The sequence below is a fragment of the Cnephaeus nilssonii genome (genome assembly GCF_951640355.1).
Source record: "Cnephaeus nilssonii genome assembly, chromosome: 4".
Classification (NCBI taxonomy): Eukaryota; Metazoa; Chordata; class Mammalia; order Chiroptera; family Vespertilionidae; genus Cnephaeus; species Cnephaeus nilssonii.
This window is the reverse complement of record NC_137075.1, coordinates 66,526,675-66,552,174: the sequence shown is the minus strand read 5'-3', so window position 1 is coordinate 66,552,174 and position 25,500 is coordinate 66,526,675. Positions and strand designations below refer to the sequence as shown.

At 40.7% G+C, this 25,500-nt stretch overlaps 1 protein-coding gene across 2 annotated transcripts in view; it reads left to right on the top strand.

Moving 5' to 3' along the window:
• Positions 1 to 25,500, top strand: part of AAGAB (alpha and gamma adaptin binding protein) — a 57,340-nt gene that overhangs the window by 7,433 nt on the left and 24,407 nt on the right. For both annotated transcript variants that reach the window (XM_079768403.1, XM_079768402.1), the window contains exons 2-5: positions 12,221 to 12,411; positions 12,559 to 12,655; positions 13,412 to 13,501; positions 16,364 to 16,447. In XM_079768403.1, the coding sequence (XP_079624529.1) occupies positions 12,221 to 12,411; positions 12,559 to 12,655; positions 13,412 to 13,501; positions 16,364 to 16,447 (462 nt within the window). The remainder of the gene's footprint in view (positions 1 to 12,220; positions 12,412 to 12,558; positions 12,656 to 13,411; positions 13,502 to 16,363; positions 16,448 to 25,500) is intronic.

The following is a 25,500-nucleotide window of genomic DNA, read 5'->3' as shown; positions in this document are numbered from 1 at the left end:
GTACTGTTGTGCTGACATGAAAGAATTGCCATTCTGTTTAAATTCTGCTGGGATTGTTCAGGATTTTTTGTGGGGGGAAAAGTGTGTGAATTGAACACGAAGTACTACTGTCTTCCTAGCTATCCAACTTTAAGTAAACTTTTCATTCCAAAAATATTTACATGTCTTTACCTGTGCCATCATTGTTTGAAATATCTCAAACATGTGCCTCAGTCACCTACTTCCTCAACTAAATGAGAGGATTATATTCCAGCTTCCATTATTTTGTTTAGCAGCTTTATTGAGATGTAATTTAAACACCATAAAACCCACCCGTTTTACGTGTAGAACATTTCTATCCTAGAAGGAAATCTTGTGCCCATTTGTAGTCATTTTCCATTCCCACCCCGGAAACCACTAATGTGTTTTCCCTCTTTACAGATTTGCCTTTTCTAAATATTTTATAGAAAAGAAATCTATACAAAAAGCTAATGTATTCTTCCCACCTTCAGACCAGCTGCTATGACACGCATTTACCACCAGTGGGCAGACCCTCAATGCAGGAGCTGCCGTGATGCGGACAGAAAAATGGCACCGTGGACCTGGTACCCACAAAGCAACACTTGGCTTCCCCCAAGTGAGACACAGGTCCCACCACCACCCTGGAGCAACAGCTCACCAAATTGCAGCAGACGCTGCCAAGACCCCATGGTGCAAAATGTGGCCCGGAAATGGTTGCTGTGAGGGCCGGGTAATGACATCAAGTAGCAACGCCCGGCTTCCTCTCCCTAGCAATTACTAGCCCCCTAGCAGTTTCTTCAACCCAGAAACACAGGTGGAAACATTTTACACTTTAACCAAATGTCTGTGAAGCGTTTTCCCGTGCCTCATCTCATTTGATCCTCACAGAAGTCCTGGAGTAGGTAGATAGGAGACTTGTTGGAATCCTATTTTCTTTTCCTTAGCCAGAAAATGTAAATTTAGAAAGCTTAGGAACTTGACCCAACTGAAAAGAAATAAGAAATGGTGGGCCTTGAAAATGACTTCAGGTTTTCTCACTGCACAGAATATAGTCAAACACTGCTGCAGTTAAATATTTTACCCTTTGTTCTCCCTGCGTGATCTAAAATAATAATCTGCTTTGTGTTGATATTTGCTGCTGTGTTGCTGACAATTACCTGAAGGAGAAGTTGGGGTGCTTCGCTGGGCTGGAAAAAGTTTAGCTAAATCAGAAAGCAGGTTTAATTAAGCAAGGTTTTCTATATCTATAAAAGGCTAAGTTGACTCGCGCATGTGTAATACATATAAAGCTCTCGCTGGCAGCAATCGCATGTGTTTCCTTCTGTCATTGTCAGTCGTGAATCTATTATAGAGAATGGGCGAATAGCGATATTAAAATATTTCTTCTAATTTCCTTTCAGTGTGCACAAATTCGTGCACTGGGCCACTAGTTCTATAATATGTGGCCTCTTATGTCTGGCTTCTTAATGTTTTGGAGATTTATCCATGCTGTAGCATGTGCTTTATATTCCAATGTATGGATATACCACATTTTATTTATCGGTTCATCAGTTGATAGACATTTGGGTCATTTTCACTTCTTGGCTATTATGAATAACATTAGGGGGATTCTAAGAACCTATTGTACTATTTTAAGAAACTGCTGCCCAGCCAGTGTGGCTCAGTGGTTGAGTGTTGACCTTTGAACCAGGAGGTCACGGTTCGATTCCCAGTCAGGGCACATGCCCAGATTGCGGGCTCTATCCCCAGTTTGGGCTTGTAGGAGGCATCCAATCAGTGATTCTCTCTCATCATTGATACTTATATCTCTCTCTCCCTCTCCCTTCCTCTCTGAAATCAATAAAAAATAGATTAAAACAAAAAAAAGAAACTGCCAAACTTTTTCAGAGTGGCTGCAACATTTTACATTCCATCAGCAATGTATAAGGGTTCCAAGTTCTCCACATTTTTTACAACACTTGTTATTGTCTCTGTTTTTTATTTTAGCCATTCTAGTGGGTGTGAGGTAGTATCTTATTGTGGTTCTTCATGGGTCCCAGAAGAGTGTATACCATGAATGTAATGTTTCTTACTAATGTAATGTTTCTTGCATTTCCCTAATAACTAATGATGTTGAGAATCTTTTTGTGTACATATAATTATTCATATGTCTTCTTTGATGAAATGTCTGTTCAAATCTTTTGCCCATTTTTATTTTTTTTGTCTTATTGAGTTGTAAGTACATCATATATAGTATTGTAGGTTTTAAAAAATGTTTCCACTATGATATAACAAGCCCTCTCATATATAATTTGCAAATATTTTCTCCCATTCTGTGGCTTGTCTTTTGGTTTTCTTGATGGTGTCTTTTGAAATGCAAAAGTTTTTAATTTTGATGAAGTTTAATTTATCAATGTTTTCTTTTTCCAAGTTCCTTTGATTATGTGTTGCCCAATCATTATTTTACCCTTCCTGAAGGACGTTTTGGAAACTGGGATATTGGATATGTTAGTTTTATAATGTTTTCCAAGCTTATCCTATATAATAAAAGGCTAATATGCAAATCAACCGAATGGTGAAACTATCGGTCACTATGACGTGCACTGACCAATGCAGGAGCTGCCCCCTGGTGGTCAGTGTGCTCCCACAGGGGGAGTGCCACTCAGCCAGAAGCCGGACACATGGCTGGCTAGTGCAGTGGCGGTGGCAGGAGCCTATAAGCTGGCAGGCGGACATCCCCTGAGGGGTCCTAGACTGCGAGAGGGCACCGGCCGGGCTGAGGGATCCTCCCCACCAAGTGCACGAATGTCATGCACCAGGCCTCTAGTTTTCAATATTAGAACACACAGGCTAAAGAGTAAATGTTCTTCATAAAACTTACTCTCTTTGGGAAATTTATCTTCGACATGTTTACTTTTCTTCACAGTAAGTTAGCATCTGCTGCAGATACCAGTGTCCTCCGGAGCAGACATTGACATTTTTTGTAAGGTTTTATTACTCGATGCTGATTTGTTTATGAAAAGTTACCATTTGAATATAAAAATTATTTTTATCTCATAATTTTCTGTTTAGGCTTACGTATTCTTTCTTCCAGAAAACCACCATCATAAATTTTTTCAAAGCATATAAGATTAATTGCCAGATAATTTTTTTAATTTAAATTTTTTATTATTTAAAGTATTACATGAGTCTCCTTTTTCCCCCCTTGACCTCTCCCTGGTCACCCCCACCCCCTAGCACAGTGGTCGGCAAACTCATTAGTCAACAGAGCCAAATATCAACAGTACAACGATTGAAATTGCTTTTGAGAGCCAAATTTTTTAAACTTAGACTTCTTCTAACGCCACTTCTTCAAAATAGACTCGCCCAGGCCGTGTATTTTGTGGAAGAGCTGCACTCAAGGGGCCATAGAGCCGCATGTGGCTTGTGAACCGCAGTTTGCCAACCATTGCCCTAGCACAAGCCCTCAATTGCCAGATAATTTTTGTCCTTAAGAAATTAAAGAAGACATTTGAGATAGATTTTATCAGAAATAGATTTTATCAGGTACAAATGAAAGACATTTATATATGTGGTGGGAGGTTATGATGCCTGGCTGTAAAGGTTAGTTTCATTTCTATGAGGAAGAATAAAGTGAACTTTGCATTCCAGAACTTTTATTTTGTTTCATGAATATAGCTAAGTTAGTTCCTTTGTTTTAGATCAAGGTTTCTCAATCTTAGCTCTGCTGACATTTTGGACTGGGTAATTCATCCTGTGCATTGTAGGATGTTCTTGATCTCTGCCGACTAGATACCAGTAGCATCTCGCCACTTGTGATAACCCAAAATGTCTCCAGATGTTGAAATATGTCCCCTGGGAAGCAAAATTACCTCCCCATAATGAACCACTGCTTTAGATGTACTAGTATATCTACAACTAGATTTTGAATAAATAAATAATGGTAATAGAATTCAAAGAAGCCTCTCCCCTTCAAATATACATAGGAATTGTCCATCACTAATGCCACCGGGGTCTGCATGCAGCCCATGAAATTTAGAGGCTGATGGTTCCTCCTTAACCCTCATAAAACTCTCCTCTATATTCTCTCTCCTTGCCAGCTTGATGCTTTTGTGTGCATGTTTGTCTCTGACTGCATTGTGAGGTCTTCTAAGGGCAAGCAGAGACCATGTATCTTTTCCCCCTCTGCTTGGAAGTTGTGGTGTCCAATTCCAGATGGCCTTTGGGAGAGAGTAAACTTGAGCAAATGTAGGAGGACTAAGTTGGTTTCCTCTGCTTCAACTTTTAAAATGTTTCCACTATGATATCACAAGCCCCAGAGCAATGCGGATATGAGAATTTAGGTGTGACCAGAGAGAAGTAGTGTGTGAGGGAAAGGTAATGAAGTGTTGTAAGCAAACCAGAATTGCTGTACTCTTGTAAAGCAGTGGTACGGTGCTTTAACTCAATCCAGTTTTTCTTCCCTCAGCAACTTAATACTGCTCCAGTGATTGGTCTGTCATATGGACTGAAACAAATATTGCAGACACAGTTGACTCTTGAACAATGTGGAGTTAGGGGTACTGACCCCCTCCCCCGCCAACTGTTGAAAATCCACCTGTAAATTTTGACTTCCCCAAAACTTACCTACTCTATTTGCACCAGGAGGCTGCAGGATGATTACTCAGAGAATCACAGATATGAATTTTCCAACATTTGTTTGTGTAAAGTCCCAACATTAAGGTTGCACTTTCAACCTTTAAATGCCACACAGGCTCCATTTTAGCAGTATCATCTACTCCTAGTACTTGGGGAATAATCTGTTAGCTAATAACTGCTAAGTATTTGCCCGAGCAGCACCCACCTTGTATGACATCCTCATGAAATTGTGACTGGAATTATAGTAATTGTAAGTGATTACAACTTATGAAACCATTCTGATTTTTTAAAATTTTATTTATTTTTTAATCCTCATCTGAGGAAGATTTTAGAGAGAGAGGAAGGGGGAGAGAGAAAGAAAGAGAGAGACAGACAGACATCGATGTGAGAAACATCAATTGGTTGCCTCCCATTAGCTCCCTGACCGGGGATCAAACCTCAACCTAGGTATGTACCCTGACTGGGAATCGAACCTGCAACCCTTTTGGTATATGGGACAATGCTCCAACCAACTGAGCCATCCGGCCAGGGCTAGAACCATTATGATTTTTAAAAGTCTCTTTGCCCATCCTTGCCAGTTAATGAAAACTTTGGCTTTTCTGCTGTCTCCCCCCCTCCTCCGCCCTCCCTCCCCCCCGCCCATCATATTTTGCTCAATTCTTTGCTTTCATAATGACTACTTTCCCCTTCAACTGACGTCAGATTCTGCTGCCTCCTATAATTTTCCTAAATGCTTTCTCTTCTGTCTCAGTTTATGTCTCAACAATGGAAAAGAAAAATATGAGAAGACATATTTTGGGAAGTGAGGAGCCAGAGTAGCTTAAAGGAGGCAGTTATTTCCTAATTGTAATGTTTCTCACTAACTCCACAATGCGTCTGTAACATACCCTCTTGACAGTCGTGCTGTCACATTTGCAAAAAACTGAGCTGGGGAGGAGGAAATGAACATTGACTGAGGGCCTACTGTGTGCCTGTGTTTTCTTATGTGTTGTTTCCCTTCCTCTTCAAGAAGACATTTGAGAAGTGTTTTTGTTCCGATTTGCAGGTGAGGAAATGAGACACCTATGAAGTTTAATTCGTCTTTCTCACAGAGGGCCGTTTTTCAAATACTGCGCTGTTTCACCCCAGGCCTGTGCTCTGTTTTATGGCCTGGTCTTTTCTGGTTTGGTTAGTACTCTCATGACAAAGGGAAGGCTATGTTGGGTTCCCGAAGAGTGTATACCATGAAAGACACTCGTATCTGGGGTTGAGGTTATGTAATGAGACATGTCTGTAAAAGCAGTTTCAGTTCTGTGGGAAAGAATAAAATCAACTGCATTCTCAGAAGAGCGCTGATTTCTGGAAGGATTATCTTGATTTGAGGTGGCAGCTATCACTTCCCTCAGGGCATAGAAAATAAGATTTAACTACTGGACAACTTCTCTTCACAAAGAATGCCATGGCTAATTAAGTGTACATTAATTCTACTGATATTAAAAGTGACCTTAATTCTACTACTATATACAGGGTGGGACAAAAGTAGGTTTGCAGTTGTGAGTATGCAAAACACAGTTTATTCTTGTATTATTATTTATTAATTATTGTAATGTCCATATGAACAACTGTAAACCTACTTTTGTCCCATCCTATATATTTGTGTGTGTGTGAGAGAGGGAAAGCGGATATTTATGGTGATATGGGAATTTACCCTGGAACTTCAGTTGGCTTCCTAATTAATATTAAAGAAAGTATCACCTTTTATTGAGTCTGAACTATAGAAAACTAGCTGCTTCCTTTCCTACCAAATGTACACTTTCTCTGAGGGAAGGAACATTAGAATAGACAGTGCAAAGCAGGGCGGGACAAAGAGGGAGTTGTTGGATTACTGAACTGAAATGCTTCCTTGGCACACAGCTTCCTTCAACTCTCTGAATCTTTCTTTTCATGTGGAACTCTAGGGGAAATAAGTTCACCAGGGAAGTGAGAAAGCAAATAGGAGTGGCTGGAGAATTGGTGGCTATGTAGAACAGTTTCTCAAACAGGGAAAGAAATTTATACTTGCACTTAAAACTGGGGAAAACGTTTATCCTTACTACTGGATCTGGTTCGACATTTAACTTCTCATCTGAAAACGCTGCAAATTAACTATTTTAACCTGTGAAACTAAATTTGTAGTAACAGACCCAGCAGTTAGTCACCTAGTGTTTGTCTCAAAAAATGGTGTATTACAGCTCCACCAGGTGGCTGCCAACAGTGAGAATGAGACAGGCTGACATCCATCAGGAGGAGGGAGAAGCTGCTCTAGTTTTATTTGTGCATCATTTGTCTACATCAGATTCAATTTAGAAGGGCAAAGAAGGGAGACCTTTGCAGGTTTTTCTAGGAAGTCTGTCTGGCATTCTCCCCCACCACCCACCCCCCACACACATAACAAGATCACTGTGACTCACTTTTGACATAAGAAGTACCCAAAACCCATAGACAGATTCTGATGGGTAATTGGGCTGCAGGCTCCTGTATTCTGGTGCCCTCGTTCTGACTATTATTTTTGGTTTTCATAAAAGGGCGATAGGTTAATTTTGGCTTCTGACCATTAGATGCTTGAGTGTGATGTGGCTCAGATGCTAGCTGTCATGTCAGTGTGGTAGAAAAGGATGCGGGTGACCTGAATTCCATTTTAGGCTCTGCTCCCATTAGGCAGGTGACTTTTTTGGCTCTCAGTTTTCTCATCTGTGGAATAAGTGAATTGTAATGGCTGATCTCCAGAAACTCTTAGCCATGTGCACAGCGTTGTAGTGATTTTTGTTTTAATTTGGAAAAGAATAAACTTGTTAAGTATTTAAAATCAAATACAAAAGATGAGGGAGAAAAGCTATATTTAGTATAGACATTTGCATTTTTTAAATTAAACTCTACATTACGATATTGATGATGAGAACCAGAGTGAAACAATCTTCACTATTCTCTCTTTAGTACAAATGTGGCACAGATGTGATAATAAAGTCCATATGCAGCCTGGCTTGAAAGTATCTGATTAGACATAAAATGTTAAAAATAAGTAAATTGAGCTATCAAGTAGTTTTAGGCAGCACAAAGAATTTTTAAAAAGTCCAGCTACTAAAACAGTGAAAGATGAAATTCATTTTTCCAATTGATTGGTTCTGTTCTCATTTAGGTTTAGTGAAAAGAGAAAGAAGTAGTTTCTTTCTGTGTGTTAAGTAAATATCTTAATCATTTGAAAATGAAAGGTAGTATAAAATTGATATTTTAAGAACATTCTCTGGTTTGTTCTCCTGTATTCATTAATAAAATGAACTGTCCTTAATGGATCCAGGTATTCTAAATTGCAGCTGCTAAGTGTGACATTTTAAGTGATTTTATTTTTTCATGTTAGTTGAAGACATTGTCTTGAAAAAAAGCATAACCCAAATTTTATTCCAGTTTTTAACAATACAACCAACTTAGGAGATACCAAGCACTGATTGTGGTGATGATAGAAATACTAGTCCTGTGCTCCTTGTACTTGCCACATTAACAACAAGTGAATTCATTATTTTACTCTTTCTGCTTCCCCCTTAAAAAATAGTTTATTTGTTATTTAAAAAAATTACCCATGAATGAAGACTGATCCATTTGGTGGATCCTCCTACCCTTTCAAAACAATCAGTTTATACATTTTTTGCTACTCTTCTTGGGTTAGTTTGCCTTCTTCCATATGTGCTTTCATTGGCATATTGCTGTGCCACCTGCTTGGAGTTTGAGTATATTAGCTTTGAATGCAACATAGACTTTGGTCTTGGTTTGTTTTGTTGTTTTTGTTTTGTGAGACATTTAGATGAAAATAGAATCTTTGATTTTAATAACTTATGTATTCTTTCTGTGTCTTTCTATGAGGGACATTGCAGCTGGTTGCTATGGAATTGCTTGGTAATTCATAAAGATTATGACTTTAGATAGAAATTGAAGAGACAGGGTAAGATGAGATTTTCAAATATTGGCCCAGACCTGTTAATTTAAGAGTAATAATTATGGTTTTGGTGAAAATTTTTAGAAAGTTAGTTTCCAAGTATGCCTTATGTCAAAGGGAAAGTCTTAATTTCAGTTCCTGCTAATAACCACATGATGAAAGGTTACCAATAGAAAAAAAATGCACATACACAGATATACACATATTCTTTATATATTATTACACATGATTCCTAACAGTCTTTTGGACTAAATAATTTCCCTGTATATTTTTGTTGAGAAAAAGCTAAGGTAATATTCTAATACATAACCTTAGTTCGGGAATTTAAAATTTAATTTTTAGTTTTAGTGTCCATCTAATAGTGAGTTTAAAAAATTCTTTACATGTTCATTAATATTATGCATTGAAAAAGGAGTTTGTGGTCATTTTGTTGTACATTCTTATAATAACTCGATTAGTGGCATGTAATTTTACTTCTCTAAGTTCATTTTCCACATTTGTATAAAATGGAGGTTGTAGGTATGAGCATAAGAGATGGGAGTGTAGGTTAGGACAATTTTTAATATCTCTTCCATTTCTAAATATTTTATGACATTATGGAAGCAAAATGTGTTGATGGTTCCATGACCACATCTATACTTGGCTTTTACTGTAAGAATTTCATTAGTTATATATACCATATTGTACAGGCGTTTCTGAAATATTTAATTATATTCTAAATAATTTAATTTGCTTACCTATTAAACATTTAAAATTTGTCAGAAGTGTCTTTGTCAAATAAGAATTTGATTTGACTTTAAAAGAATCTGAACAAGGCTGAATATAAATGGATTGGAGTAATTTATCAGTACCCATTCTTTTATTTTATTAGTTGAATTAATTTGTAAGTATTTGGCCCAGCTAATATGTGTAACTCTTCATTTTATTACTGGTTTATCCTTAATGCTATCTTCCTTTTAGCTTGCAATAAGTATGAAGTACAGGCAGTCCTTGAGTTAGGTCGGAGATCCGTTCCTACGGCACGACGTAACGCGATTTTCGCCGTAAGTCGGAACCCACCTACATAAGCACCTACGTCACTCACATGAGCACATACACAGCAGTAATGAAGTGAAACAGTAAAAAAAATTTAAAAGAAAGATAACTATTCTTGACCTTTACTTGTGGTAAATAAATAATAAAAACATAAAACACATATGTACATACGTCGAAATGACGGAACTTTTTTTTTATAAATACTGTAAATGGGAGATGGTGATGTAACCACGAAATGACGTAAGTCGAGTCCGACGTAACCTGAGGACTGCCTGTAGTTACAAACTTTTTAGGATTCTTCCATCTATATATATAAAAGGCTAATATGCTAAGTGTCTGTCCGACTGGTCACTATGATGTGCACTGACCACCAGGGGCAGATGCTCAACGCAGGAGCTGCTGTGACATGCACTGGCCATTTACAGAGAAACGGCACCGCGGACCTGACACCCACAAAGCAACATTTGGCTTCCCCCAAGTGGGACACAGGCCCCGCCACCACCTCGGAGTGACAGCCCACCAAATCACAAGCAGACACTACCGAGGCCCCAGGGCGCAAAATGTGGCCCACAGCCCAGCCCATCCCGGAAACAGTGGCTGTGGGTGCTGAGTAATGACGTCATGTAGCAACACCTGGCTTCTGTTCCTTAGCAACTAGCCACCTTGCAGTTTCTTCAGCCCAGGAACACAACTTGCTTTATACCCAGGTGGAAACATTTACACTTTAACCAAATGTCTGTGAAGCGTTTTCCTGTGCCTCATCTCATTTGATCCTCACAGAAGTCCTGGAGTAGGTAGATAAGAGACTCGGTGGAATCCCATTTTCTTTTCATTAGCTGGAAAACAGAGATTTAGAAAGCTTAGAAACTTGAACCGACTGAAAAGAAGTAAGAAATGGTGGACCTTGAAAATGACTTCAGGTTTTCTCCTTAAGGTTCATAAGCAATAAAATAAATACAGCTATCATTCTCTTCTACTTGTTCTTTTCTGGATATTTGATGAGGTGACTATTTTGTTCTCTACCTAATCTAGTTGCAATAGTGTTTGTGTTCTTAAAAAAAGCCAATGAGTTAAATTATGTTACCATTACTTTTATAATCAAACTAGTGGCCTGGTGCACGAATTCGTGCACATTGAAAGGAAATTAATTGGAAGAAATATTTTAATATCGCTATTCACCCTTTCTCTATAATAGAAGTGTCAACCAAATTCATGGTCGACAATGACAGATTGAAGCACACGCGTGCTATTGGCACCAGCGAGAGCTTTATATGTATTACACATGCGCGAGTCAACTTAGCTTTTTATAGATATAGAAAACCTTGCTTAATTAGACCTGCTTTCTCATTTAGCTAAACTTTTTCCAGCCCAGTGAAGCACCCCAACTTCTCTTTCAGCAACACAGCAGTAAATATCAACACAAAGCAGATTATTATTGTAGATCACGCAGGGAGAACAAAGGGTAAAATATTTAACTGCAGCAGTGTTTGACTATATTCTGCGCAGTGAGAAAACCTAAATCTCCATTTTCTGGCTAATGAAAAGAAAATAGGATTCTACCGAGTCTCCTATCTACCTACTCCAGGACTTCTGTGAGGATCAAATAAGATGAGGCATGGGAAAACGCTTCACAGACATTTGGTTAAAGTGTAAATGTTTCCACCTGGGTATAAAGCAAGTCGTGTTCCTGGGTTGAAGAAACTGCAAGGAGGCTAGTTGCTAAGGAACAGAAGCCGGGTGTTGCTACATGACGTCATTACCTGGCACCCACAGTGACTGTTCTGGGCTGGCCCTGGTGTGTTGGCAGCATTGGCTGTGATTTGGTGGGCTGTTGCTCTGAGGTGGTGGCGGGCCTGTTTCCCACTTGGGGGAAGCCGAGTGTTGCTTTGTGTGTGTCAGGTCCATGCTGCTATTTCTCTGTAAATGGCAAGTGTGTGTATGGCAGCTCCTGCATTGAGTGTCTGCCCCCTGGTGTTCAGTGTGCATCATAGTGACTGGTTGGGCTGTGGAAAGGACACTTAGCATATTAGCCTTTTATATATAGACTAGAGGCCCGGTGCACAAAATTTGTGCACGGGGGGGGGGGGGGGGTCCCTCAGCCCGGCCTGCATCCTCTCTAATCCAGGACCTTCAGGGGATGTCTGACTGCCGGTTTAGGACCCCACAGGGATTGGGCCTAAACTGGCAGTAGGACATGCTTCTCTCAATCCGGGACCCGGGCGGCTTTGCCTGGGCTGCAGCCGCAGCAGCAGGTGCCCGGAACTGGGGGTGGGGGTGGCTTCGCCTGAGCCATAGGTGCCCGGGACTGGGACCAGGGGCGGGGCAGCTTCGCCCAGGCCACAGGCGCCTGGGACCGGGACCAGGGGTGGGGCGGCTTCGCCAGGGCATGGCTTTGTCAGGATGTCCAGAAGGTTGTCCAAAAGACGTCCAGTCTAATTAGCATATTACCCCTTTATTAGTATAGATGATCAGAGGAGAAAATACCCTAATAAGTGTGAGGCCCTTTGAAATCTTTGTGTGAAGGGAAGCAGCCATGTTATTCTGGTATGCTATTGAGTAATGTACATTACCTATGTACATTAGTTTTGCACTTTCCATGGTGATGTTGTGTCATTTGTTTAGACATCCTTGGAACAGAAGATCTCCTTGTGGAAGCCACTGCGAATGACGCCGTGAGATTTTATCCTTGGACCATTGATAATAAGTACTATTCAGCCGACATCAATCTATGTGTAGTGCCGAACAAGTTTCTTGTCACTGCAGAGATTGCAGAGTCTGTCCAAGCTTTTGTGGTTTACTTTGACAGCACACAAGTAAGATTTTCTTTTCCATGGAATTTTGAATAAGAATTTATCTTGTGCTTTCTTCCCCCCCCCCCCCCCCCCCAGTCCCCTCCTGCTTTTTTTGTGAGTTCTCTTCATGTCTGTGTTTCTGCTTTTGTTTGTTTTTCCTCCCTCTAGAAATCTGGTCTTGATAGTGTCTCCTCATGGCTTCCCCTGGCAGAAGCGTGGTTACCTGAGGTGATGATCTTGGTCTGTGATAGAGTGTCTGAGAATGGTAAGCACTTCGATGGGATGGATAGTAGTTTGTACATACATTTGCCATTTCTTGGTAAACAGAGTCTATTTGTTTCCTTAACTTAGAATAGTGTATCTCATGTGACTTTATTACTTTACAAAAATATTTTTAGCTATTTCTCTTTGGAATTTTGGAATATTTGCTTTTTTTCTTATTTTTCTAAATAGTGGACACTTTTGAGAAATAATTTTCTTTTTTTTAAAAATATATTTTATTGATTTTTTACAGAGAGGAAGAGAGAGGGATAGAGAGTTAGAAACATAGATGAGAGATAAACATCGATCAGTTGCCTCTTGCACACCCCCTACTGGGGATGTGCCCGCAACCAAGGTACATGCCCTTGATCGGAATCGAACCTGGGACCCTTGAGTCCGCAGGCCGACGCTCTATCCACTGAGCCAAACTGGTTTCGGCTGAGAAATAATTTTCTTTATATTACTTGTCGTTCCTACAGAATAATATTGACATTAATGGAAACACATTTAAATTTATGAATACTATTGCAGCAATATTCATATTTTATTTTAATTTTTTAAGATTTATTTATTTTAGAGAGAGAGAAACATTGATTTTGTTGTTCCACTTATTTATGTATTTATTGGTTGATTCTTGTATGTGCCCTGACCTGGGATCAAACTGCAGCCTTGGTGTATCAGGATGACACTCAACCAACCAGGCTCATATTTTACTTTTATTTACAAATATTTTTAATAATTTAAAAAATTATTATTGTAGGTGTAAACCGACAAAAAGCTCAAGAATGGTGTATAAAACATGGCTTTGAACTGGTAGAACTTAGTCCAGAAGAGTTGCCTGAGGAGGATGGTAAGTGTTTATGTTGTGAGAAAACATGGCATGTGGGTTGAGATATGAGATTATTTAATTCTTGAAAGAATCACAGTGAAATTCAAAAAACCTTTTTTCCCCCAGCTGCTTGAAAAGATTTGTGCAAAATCCATCAAAGTGGTCTTATCATTAATCAAATAATTCATTCACTTATCAATTTTAGGACTTCTGAAATGTTGTTTGTTTTTCTTATGCATAAAGGTAGAAGATTTCTACCTTAAATCTTAGTCATTTCCCTAATCTCTTATCCTTTCCCCACATCCAAAAAAGGAGAGTTTGATCTATATTCATAAATAGGTAAAGTTGCCTATTTTGAATTCCTACTAATCTGAGGCTGAATCCCCAAGAACCATAGGGGGTATGCCAGTCCTATTTGTATGTCTTTTGCACATTTGAAATAAAAAATAGACTCAGAATGCCCTCTAGGGTAGCTTTCTATTTAACTGCTTTCTACTATAGTCTGGACCTTCTTCTGTTTCTTCCTCCACTTCATTTCCCCTCCCCCATTTCTCTTCTCATCTTTGCTCCTTCCAAGTATACCTATGCTAGCTACTATGGGATCTACCAAGATAAGATGGCTTTTGAGCCATTAAACCATATAATCTAGTACAAGAGATAAGACATGTATGTAAGTAATTAAATTACTAGGTGGGACATCATAAGTTTGATTTATAAATATTGGTACTGTGGTATTTCAGAGACAGAAGAGATTATTTTAAAGAATGAATTGGCACCATGAACTCTCACATGTCAACTGGTCCATGGGGGAGAGATGGAAAATATACTGGAATTGTATTTAGAGGACTGGTGGGGAAGTGGCATTGAGAAATGCCAGTTGTTCCAAAAGACATTCTAGGCAGGGGCATCCAGTACGAATTAAATTATGTAGATAGGATATAAGTAATCCTTATATGAAACATATTTTTTAAAGGAGTTAAAAATGTTCTTCTATATTATGGCTTGTTTAGAATTTTTTTTCAAAATGTTACCTTTGGGAATAAAACCTTGCCAGGGAAGAAGAGCACAAAAATGAAATAAAAAGGCGGATTTTTCTCCCTGTACATTTTTCGAATATTGAAAATTAACAAATGCAATTTCTCCTTCCAGGTTTTTCTAGGTCCCCTAAAACTTGTGCCCTATTTTGTGTATGTGAACATGGGTGTAGTCACTTACTTTTGGTACTAGAATTTTCTCTTCTTATTGTCCTTGAGAGTCAATATTTGAGTTATTTATTTACATCTGTTTTCATTTCGGAATTTCTGCTCCTTTATCCTACTATACTTCTTGCTTCTTGTCAGAACAATGTTCTTATATTAATTCTGTTTAATCTTAAAATAGATTTTTGACATGTCATCTTTAGGTAATGTAACTAAAATCTTCCTATAAGCTTTAAATGCAAACAGTTCTCAAGCCATATGCCCTCATCCTTTATTTGCATGTATTAATTTGAACATCAATATGAGAGTTTACCCTTGTTTGTATTAAATTTCATCTTATTGGCTCTTTACTTCAGGCCTTATTTTTGATTCCTGGTTATATCATCTGAAGTATTAGTTATTCTTTTAAGAATTGAATCATTCATTCATAATTAAGATAAACATGTGTTTTATTTCTTCATTTAAACATCGATGGTGATAAACTCATTTTTGTAGAGTGTTTTGGTTTACTCCTCACCCTATTTCTGTTAGATTGCTAGGTTGGTATTCTTTAAATGATTCATCAATCCAGCAGTTACGAAGTGCCTGCTGTCATTCAGGCACTGTGTTAGGCAATGGGAATAATGAATTCAGTAAGACATGATTCCTGTCTTTAGTGAGTATCCAGGCTGGAGGAGAAGGTTACACTAGCAAATCACCAGTTCCACTGCATCTTTCCTCTAGGAAAGGTGTGCCCTGAGTGTGTCATCCCCACTTTTCTGAGAATAGCGTAAGTGATATTTGCCCTTGATCAAATAGCTAATAAGTTGCAGAGCCTGGGTTCAGATTCAGATCTTCTGACTTCTAATTCTGTGCTCTTCCACTAGAGACAGATTCTATATGGACTGTGCTCTATATACCCATAGGAAACTTTCTTCTTTCAGCCATGTGCAGTCTTATAATACTCATCTGAAGGGTCTCCATTTCCTTTATACACATTCATACCTACAATGTAACTAAGAATACCACTTACTATTGGTACACTAACTGGGATGAGTGCCTGTTGTTTAAAGTAGTATCAATTAAATTCCAGAAGCAGGTTAATACCAATACTAAAATAAGTTGTTGGATATTTTTAATGACACTTTTCCTGTCTCTTACACTCTGGTTATAGTAACTTAACTTCTTTCTCTTAAACTATCTTTCTCTGATCAAGAATTTGTTCTGTAGATATCTGTTTTAAACAGTAATTATTTTATGATTCCTAGGAGAAGAAAGGGATTTTTTAGCATAATAAGAGGACCATTCCTGCATTCAGCAAAATTATTCTCTATAAATTACCAAGATTGGAAGTACTCTCGTACTCTCCCAGGATTGTGTAATTAATGGAAACTAACATTATCAGGAGAATATAAGTAGGTGCCATTGGTGAGATAGTGGGGATGATGTTATAATATAAGCCTCTTATACTGTGTCTTTTCTCATTGTTTTAGTTTCTAGAATATTCTTAACGGGAGCTCTGAGCTCGGTATTTGCTTAAACTTTTTCTCATATAGGTTGCAATGTGAAGAAGTAACAACTAATAAGCAAAATAATTAAGTCACGGTTGTTTAAAAATATGGCTTACAGTATATATAAATGCACATATATGTATGTATGTATAAGTACATGTATAAATATATATGCTCTTTACCTCACTGATTAGATGACTTCCCAGAATCTACAGGAGTAAAGCGAATTGTTCAAGCCTTGAATGCCAATGTCTGGTCCAACGTAGTGATGAAGAATGGTAAGTAACTTGGGACTAAATGTCCTGAGGAGTTTTCCTCCTATTTCTTGTAAGTTTAAAATTATTTGGATATATGTGGAACCACAAGGATTACATGAAACCTGTAGATTTGTTCAATTTTGTCCCCAGTTGAAGGAAGGGCCCAAAGTAATACTTCTAAGAATTTTAAATATATGTTTAGTAGTTAATTCAATAAAAATTTAGGACTTGTCTGTAATATGCTTAGAGTTGTCTTTGATTTGAGAAGTACCCCCAACATTGTAAAACATGAACCCTCTCCTTAGGGAGCTCATAGTCTACCTGTGCAAAATGTGCACTTTTAAAATGTTAGGTAATCATGCAAGGCAATTGTAGATGAGTGCGGGATGACTGATACAAGCAGAAGTGGCCTTGGCTCTGGGCTTCAATATATAGGGAGAGCTTCAAGGAGAAAGCCATTCTTAGAGTAGGCTTTCTAGGGTGGTCAAGATTTGGGTTGGTGAAGAGGGAAGGTGACAAGCTGGGGAGGAAGCATCACATCAGGAACAGTGGTTGTATATTCTAGTGTCACTCGCGGAATCTCACCGAGCAGTGGGACTAGCTTAGAAGATAGAGGCCTGAATGCTAGACAAGAATCTGGGCTTTTTCCCATAGGAATTGGTGAGCCACTAGTGATTTTTTAACAAGAGAGTGATGCAAAGAAGTTGTCATCTTTGAAAGGTTATCATGGTTGAGTGCGGGTGGGTTTAGCAGTTGAAGCAAAGGTAGAGTCCGAAGTCTGAAGTCAGGGAGACTAGGCAGCTGTTAGAGCAGCTCGTGAGGGAGGTGTTGGGGCCTGGGGATGTAATGTGGTGGCTGTAGTCATGGGGTGGAAAGCTGGATCTGGAATGCAGTCTGAAGCAGGTAGGCTAGTGGGTACACATGAGCTTCTTATTGTCTGGATTGATTTTTGGGGCTGCAGTAACAAAGTACCGCACATAGGATGCCTTACAACAATAGGTATTTATTGTCTCATAGTTCTGGAAGCCAGAATTCTAAAATCAAGTGTCAGAGGTTCATGCTCCCTCTGATGGTGTTAGAGAAGGACCTGCTCCAGGTTTCTCTTCTAGATTCTGGTAGCTCTTTGGCTTGAGCAGCATAACTCCAATCTTCACACGGCATACTTCCTATGTGCCTCTCTGTGTCCAAATCTCTTCTTTTTATGAGGACAATAGATATATTGATTTAAGGGCCCACCAACTCCAGTAAGACCTCATCTTAGCTAAGTACATCTGCAGTGACCCTATTTCCAAATAAGGTCACATTCTAAAAGATTGGGGTTAGAACTTAAACATATGAAATTGGTGGGGGATACAATTCAGCCCATAACATAGTCCTTTAGGAACTGCTGCCTGAATAGTGTTTTTCTCTCTTATGGCCCTTGGCTCCTCAACAAGAATGCTGTGCTAGGTGAAATAGTGCAGATGGGAATGAGAAAAATGATATTTATAGTGAGATTACCCCACCTTCCCTGAGATAAAGGGTCTAGTGGCAGATCAGTTTTACAGAAATAAAATATTTCATCTCAATTTTTGGTCAACACTCGAGTGTTAAGTGAGATTGGGGCTCTTGAGCTTGCTGAGCTCTTGTCTGACCCATGTCGTCACTGGAGAAGCTCCTCTGGCCTAGTAAGAGTTCCCTCCTCCCTCTCACCCCTCTCCCTCCTGCTTCATTCTTTCTAGGAGGATCTAGAATTGCAAAGATACGAGGTTATTTTATTGTGATAGCATTCAAAATAAGGTCCTGATCTAGAAAAAAATAAAGAGATTTTACTCTCTGTTGTTATTTCCCTGTTACCAAAACAAACTCAAATTGAGGCTTGGTCCTATTCATTTAGCAAATCCTTGTTGAGCATTTATCATAGGGAGGCATTGCTGTACACTATATCTTCACTATAAAAACATTTTTAAGGTATGGTACATAAACTGGATCAATTTGGAATAAAATTATATTCAATGGTGCTTATTATATTTATGAGAAATATTTTCAGAAAAGCTTATTTGGCCCAACTGGCATGGCTCAGTGGTTGAGCATCAACCTATGAACCAGGAAGTCATGGTTTGATTCCTGGCCAGGGCACATGCCCAGGTTGTAGGCTCAGTCCCCAGTGTGGGGCATCAGTGATTCTCTCTCATCATTGATGTATCTCTTTCTCCCTCTCCCTCCCTCTCTGAAATAAATAAAAATATATTTAAAAAAAAAAAAAAAGCTTATTTGCCCTGGCCTGGTAGCTTATTTGGTTAGAGCCTTGTCCCGATACACCAAAGTTGCAGGTTTGATCCTGGTCAGGGCACATACAAGAATCAAACAATGAATGCATGAATAAGTAGAACAACAAATCCATGTTTCTTCCTCCCTCTTTTCCTTTTGTCTTCCCTCTCTCCCTTTCTTCCTTCTCTCTCTCTGCAATTAAATCTATAATAATAAAAGCGTAATATGCTAATTAGACCAGACATCCTTCCGGATGACCTTCTGGATGAAGCCAGGGCTGCGAGGGAAGCCTGGTTCCAGGTGCCTGTCGGTGGCTGGAGGGAAGCCGGGTCCCAGGTGCCTCCCAGCTACCAGAGGGAAGCCCGGGTCCTGAGTGCTAGAGGGAAGCCAGTGCTGGCAGCTGGGGGAAGGAAGGCCTACTCTTGCACGAATTTTGTGCATCAGGCCTCTAGTTAATAATAATAAAATGAAAAGAAAAGCTTATTTGGCTTCAATCATGTTTTGATACATCTTCCCTGTCCCCAAGTTCATACATTAAGGAAGTATTGCCTTATAATTTACATTTGTGGCTATAAATTTAGAAGGTGGACTAAACATACTTTATTACTTTGGAATTATGGTCAAAGGTATTTTCTGGGGGGAAAAAGGCATTCTCTCTTGTTTAGCCACTAAACAGTATTCTTAAGAGACCTGTAAAACAACAAGGCACACTGTGGATTTTTCATGGTTCTTTCCCCTGAAGTATCTTTGCTTTCTTCTTTTCTCAACTGCATTGGTACATTGGTATGTCATTAACTAAAAACCAAAATATTGCCGTAACCTTAATTCCACATTTAAGAGGATCCCAGCCTATGTGGTATGAAGGAAACTTAACTATCTTTTTCTAGGAGGAGCCCTAGATATGGAAGTACAGTGACATTTGGATACAGCCTAGGTCCTAGGAAGCATGAAGGACATCCTTGTGTAAACCCCACATCATAGAGACAAAGCCCTGTATGAATATATGGTGGATCATTTTATTCTTCTACGGCAACCTACTCCCTGTGCTCTTGCTTGCTTAATGGTCTGTCTGAGGGCCTGGTGAACTGTACCTTCCTCTCAACAGGCTTTTCTTTCTTTTTTAAAAAATACTCCCCTGAGGATATTTTTTCCATTGATTTTTAGAGTGAAAAGAAGGGAGGGAAGGAGGGAGGAAGGAAGGGAGAGAAACATAAATGTGAGAGAGACACATCAATTGGTTGCCTCCTGCATGCACCCCGACTGAGGCAGGGATCAAACCTGCAACCCAGGTACATGCCCTTGACCTGGAATTGAATCTGTGACCCTTAGGTGCACTGGCCAACACTAACCACTGAACAACACTGGCCAGGACTTAGCAGGCTTTTCTTGAATGTGTCTGCCAGCAGGTGCTCAGCCTGGTTCATTTGTTTTGAGGGTCTCCATCTTCTCTACTTCTTTTTCTCTTTTATTTCCCCTCCTTTTCTTTCTCTCCTTTTCTTTTTCTCGTACTTTAAAAAATTGTGGTTAAATACACATAACATAAAATTTACAATTTTAACCATATTTATATGTACAGTTCAGAGGCATTAAGTACATTAACATTTCTGTAAACCTAAAATTTTTTTAAATAAAAAAGCTGGTTGACAGAGTAAAGAAAGATATTAGAGATATACTTTTTTCTTTTAAATGGAAAGTTCAACCAATTATTCAGTGAAGGAATACATTTTTACACAAGATTTTTTAGAATAATAAGAGAGGTAGCATACTTAATTCATTCTAAGGGTAGCTTAACATGATTCATACTCATATAGTACCAGTAAAGAAAATTAAGAGGCCATCTCACCCTGGCCAGTGTGGCTCAATTTGTTGGAGCATTGTCCCGTCCACTGAAGGTCGTGTGTTTGATTCTCAGTCAGGGCACATACCTAGATTGTGGGTTTGATCCTGAGTAGGAGAAGGTAACAAATCAATGTTTCTCTCTCACATCAATGTCTCTCTTTTTCTCTCCTTTCCTCTCTCTGAGCATGTCCTCAGGTAAAGATTAAAAAACAAAACGAAAAAACAGTATACAGTTTCCTCAGAATATTAAAAATGGAACTGCTGTTTGACCCAACAATTCCATTTCTGGGAATATATTCTAAGAATCCCAAAACACCAATCAGAAAGAATATATGCACCCCATATGTTCATAACTGCATTATTTACAACAAGAGGCCCAGTGCATGAAATTGGTGCATAGGTAGGGTCCCTAGTGGCTGCCGGCTGCTGGCCGGAGCCTCCCTTCCCCCGGCTGCCTGCTGCCACCACCAGCTGGGGGAAGGGGCCACAGGCGGTTGGCCGGCTGGTCCCGCCCCCTGGTCGAACTCAAGGTCAAACTCCAAGTCAAGGGGACAATTTGCATATTAGGCTTTTATTATATAGGACTAGAGGCCTGGTACACGAAATTCGTGCACGGGGCGGGGGTGTCCCTCAGCCCAGCCTACACCCTCTCCAATCTAGGACCCCTTGAGGGATGTCCGACTGCCCATTTAGGCCCGATCCTAAATGGGCAGTCGGACATCCCTCTCACAATCCAGGACTGCTGGCTCCCACCTGCTCGCCTGCATGCCTTCCTGATTGCCCCTAACCGCTTCTGCCTGCCAGCCTGATCACCCCCTAACCATTCCCCTGCCAGCCTGATTGATGCCTAAATGCTCCCCCGCCAGCCTGTTTGCCCCTAACTGCCCTCCCCTGTAGGCCTGGTCACCCCTAACTGCCCTCCCCTGCAGGCCTGGTCCCCCCCAACTGCTCTCCCCTGCAGGCCTGGGTCCCCGCCAACTGCCCTTCCCTGCAGGCCCGGTTGCCCCCAACTTCCCTTCTCTGCCGGCCCGGTAACCCCTAACTGCCCTCCCCTGCAGTCCTGATCGCCCCCAACTGCCCTCCCTTGCAGGCCTGGTCCCTTCCAATTAACCTCCCCTGCTGGCCATCTTGTGGTGGCCATCTTGTGTCCACATGGGGGCAGCCATCTTGTGTGTTGGAGTGATGGTCAATCTGCATATTACTCTTATGAGATAGGAGGCCTGGTGCACGGGTGGGGGCCAGCTGGTTTGCCCTGAAGGGTGTCCCAGATCAGGGTGGGGGTTCCCTTGGGGCATGGGGCAGCCTGGGCGAGGAGCCTGTGGTGGTTTGCAGGCCAGCCATGCCCCCCAGCGACCCAAGCGGAAGCCCTGGTATCTGGGATTTATTTATCTTCTATAATTGAAACTTTTTAGCCTTGAGTGGAGGCCTAGGCCGGCCAGGGTGTGCAGAAAGCTTGGCTTCCTCCATTACTGGGGAAATCCAAGCCTCCTGCTTGCTCCGTGTCCGCAGCCATCTTGGTTGGGTTAATTTGCATACTTGCTCCTGATTGGCTAGTGGGCGTGGCTTGTGGGTGTAGCAGAGGTAGGTCAATTTGCGTATTACTCTTTTATTAGATAGGATAGCTAAGATCTGGAAACAGCCCAAGTGCCCATCAGTAGGTGAATGGGTAAAAACGCTGTGGTATATCAACACAGTGGAATGCTATGCAGCTGTAAAAAAGGACCTCTTACCCTTTGCCACAGCATGGATGGACCTGGACAATATTATGCTAAGCTAAATAAGCCAGTCAGAGAAAGACGAATATCACATGAGCTCACTTATATGTGGAATCTAAAGAACAAAATAAACTGACAAATCAAATAGGTCCAGAAACATGGATGCATGGAACAGACTGACAGATCTCAGAGGGCAGGGGGTATAGGAAGAGATTTACCAAAGAACATATGTATCTATAATAATAAAAGCATAATATGCTAATTAGTCCAGACATCCTTCTGGACATCCTTCTGGATGAACTTCCAGATGAAGCCAGGGCTGCGAGGGAAGCCCAGGTCCCCGGTGCTGGAGGGAAGCTGATGCCGGCAACCAGGGGAAGGAAGGCCTACTCTCGCACTAATTTCGTGCATTGAGCCTCTAGTTTATATATAAAAGCCCAATATGCTAAGTGTCCAACCGATCAGTCGATCGTTTGGCGAAACGCTCGACCACTCGCTATGACGTGCACTGATCACCAGGGGGCAGACGCTCCGACAGGTAGGTTAGCTTGCTACTGGGGTCTGGTCAATCGGGACTGGGTGAGATGAGCCAGACATGCCCTTGAGCCCTCCTGCAGTCCCTCCCCGGCCAGCCAACCTCCCGTGGTCCCTCCCCAGCCAGCTGGCCCCCATTGGCCCTGATCAGGACTGGGCGAGATGGCCCCAATTGCTGACCAGGCCGAGGGACCCCACCCGTGCACGAATTCATGCACCGGGCCTCTAGTATGGACACAGACAATAGTGTGGTGAGGGCCTGGGGTGGGGCAGGGACTGGGTGGAGGGGGGCGAAGGAGGGGGAAATAGGGGACATCTGTAATACTTTCAACAATTAAAAAAAAAGTTGAGCCCAGCCAGTGTTGCTCAGTGCTTGTCAACCAATTCAATTCTGGGTCAGGGCACATGCCTGGGTTGCGGGCTCAATCTCCAGTAGGGGGCATGCAGAAGGCAGCCAATGGATGATTCTCTTTCATAATTGATGTTTCTATCTCTCTCTCGCTCTCCCTTCCTGAAATCAATTAAAAATATATTTTTTTAAATCTTAAAAGAAAGAGTTGAAGGTTAGGAGGATATGTGAATATCTCATGAAGGAGGGAGGAAGTACCACTAATGGTGATAGTAATGGTGGAAGGGAAGGTGGTGGTAGAAGGAAGTGAGGTGATAATCATACTAATAGTAGCTGCTTACATACATACATACATACATTATCTTACTTAATCACAATATCCATATGAGTTGGGTTTAAAGAGGTCAAGTAATTTTCCTAAGGTCATATAACTCATCTGTTCTCAAACTTGTTTTCACACTGGAATCACCTGGGGAACTTTTAAAAAGTACTGATGCCTAAACCTCACTCCCAGATATGCTGAATTAATTGGTATGGGGTGAGGCCTGGACATAGGGATGTAAATTATGATTGCAAGACAGCATGAAAGGGCCCGCTTGAAATTTGGCATGATAAATTTAAGGTGAAGCCAGGCAGCAACCTGGGTGTGTGTATGTGTCTGTGTCTTCCCCAGCTATATTCAGCTATGTGGGTGGAATTGTGCTTTTACCAAGCAAGGGTATCACAGCAAGAGAAAGGCAAGGGATTAGACAGTGAACGTCAGAGAGTAATTATAATGACTGAGCATGGAATTTAAGCTGGGTAAGAAAGGGAGAGAGAAAATCAGTGGGGAGAGGTTCAGTGAAAAGGTGTTAGTTTCAAGGTCTAGTGGAGTTGAAGGACAGTTGGGTGGAGATACTATAGGGAGGGAGTCAGCTGGAAAGGTGGGTGGTGGTCAGAGTGTAGAATGCATGAAATGGAGATTATGAAGGGGTTGTAGTTATTGGTAATAATAAGGTCTTATGGTATGACCGTGGGAATACATGGCTGAAGTGGACAAGGAGATGGGAAAAATAGAGATTGTCTAGTATAGGTTAAGTTTAGAAAAACCAAAGCTCAGAAGGGATTTAGTTGGAATCTGTAGTTAGGGTATGAATAGGGTAAATATGGACTTGATTTCTCAAATCCTAGACTGCTATTACTTAGGGACAGTCCCTAAAGCTTAAAAATAAAATGAAGGCATTATTGAACATAGCAGGAGGTAATTTATGGAGTACATTACGCTAAAAGATGATCCAGGCAGAAAATTGATATGGCTCACAAAGGGGCTACAGTAGTTCTCATGAATGACACTTATATTTAATTCAAGTTAGGAAGATATGTGGCCCAAACTTTAAAGACTTATCTTGGAGAGCAATCTTGTTTTCCTTCCCAATATTTTTCTATGCAATGTTTTTTCTATTAAGTCTTGTACTGGCTGTTCTTTGAATTACATGCTGTTGAATTTCATAGAATTTAATAAGGGGCATTGTTTTGTTTGGTATGCTAGTGTATGTGAACTAGCTAGGCGCAGGCCTTTAGAATGTGGAATCTCCATGCATGCATCTGGTATGACATCTTCCTTTTGCAGATGGGAAAATGAGGCCTCAGGAAGGAGAGGTGACTTGCCTATATTCTCACAGAGTTAGTAGCTAAGGTGGGACCCGAGGGCAGGTCTCCTGACCAGGAGTGCTGTGTGTCTTTCCATTACAGTGTGCTGATTTACATTATTGGCTGGTTAGAGGAATGAGTACAGTGGTTAAATAATTTACCCAGGCTGCATGGGAAATTATTGGCAGAGCTAGATGAGTTCATCCCTATAGAACCCCATCAGCCTAGGTGTTCTGGCATGAGTAAGATTTTTAAAATATATATATTTTATTGATTTTTTACGGAGAGGAAGGGAGAGGGGAAAGAGAGTTAGAAACATCGATGAGAGAGAAACATTGATCAGCTGCCTCCTGCACACCTCCCACTGGGGATGTGCCCGCAACCAAGGTACATGCCTTTGACCGGAATCGAACCTGGGCTCTTTCAGTCCGCAGGCCAAACCGGTTAGGGCATGAGTAAGATTTTAATGAAACAGACTAGAAGTAATGATCAGAAGTACAGGTGAGAACCTGAGACTTGCAATTGGTGTCTGAAGTGGGGTGGGGAAAGGGCAGCTTTGTGGGACCTTGCCCTTAACCTGGGGGGCCTGCATTAACTCTGGGCACTTAGTGACAGAATTGAATTAAATTGTAGGACACCCAGTTGGTGTCCTCTGAGAACTGGAGAATTGCTTGGTGTGGAAAACCCACACATCCAGTGTCAGAAGTGTTGGTTATGAATAGAGCTGGAAACGGAAGTTTTTTCTTTAGGGATCTGAT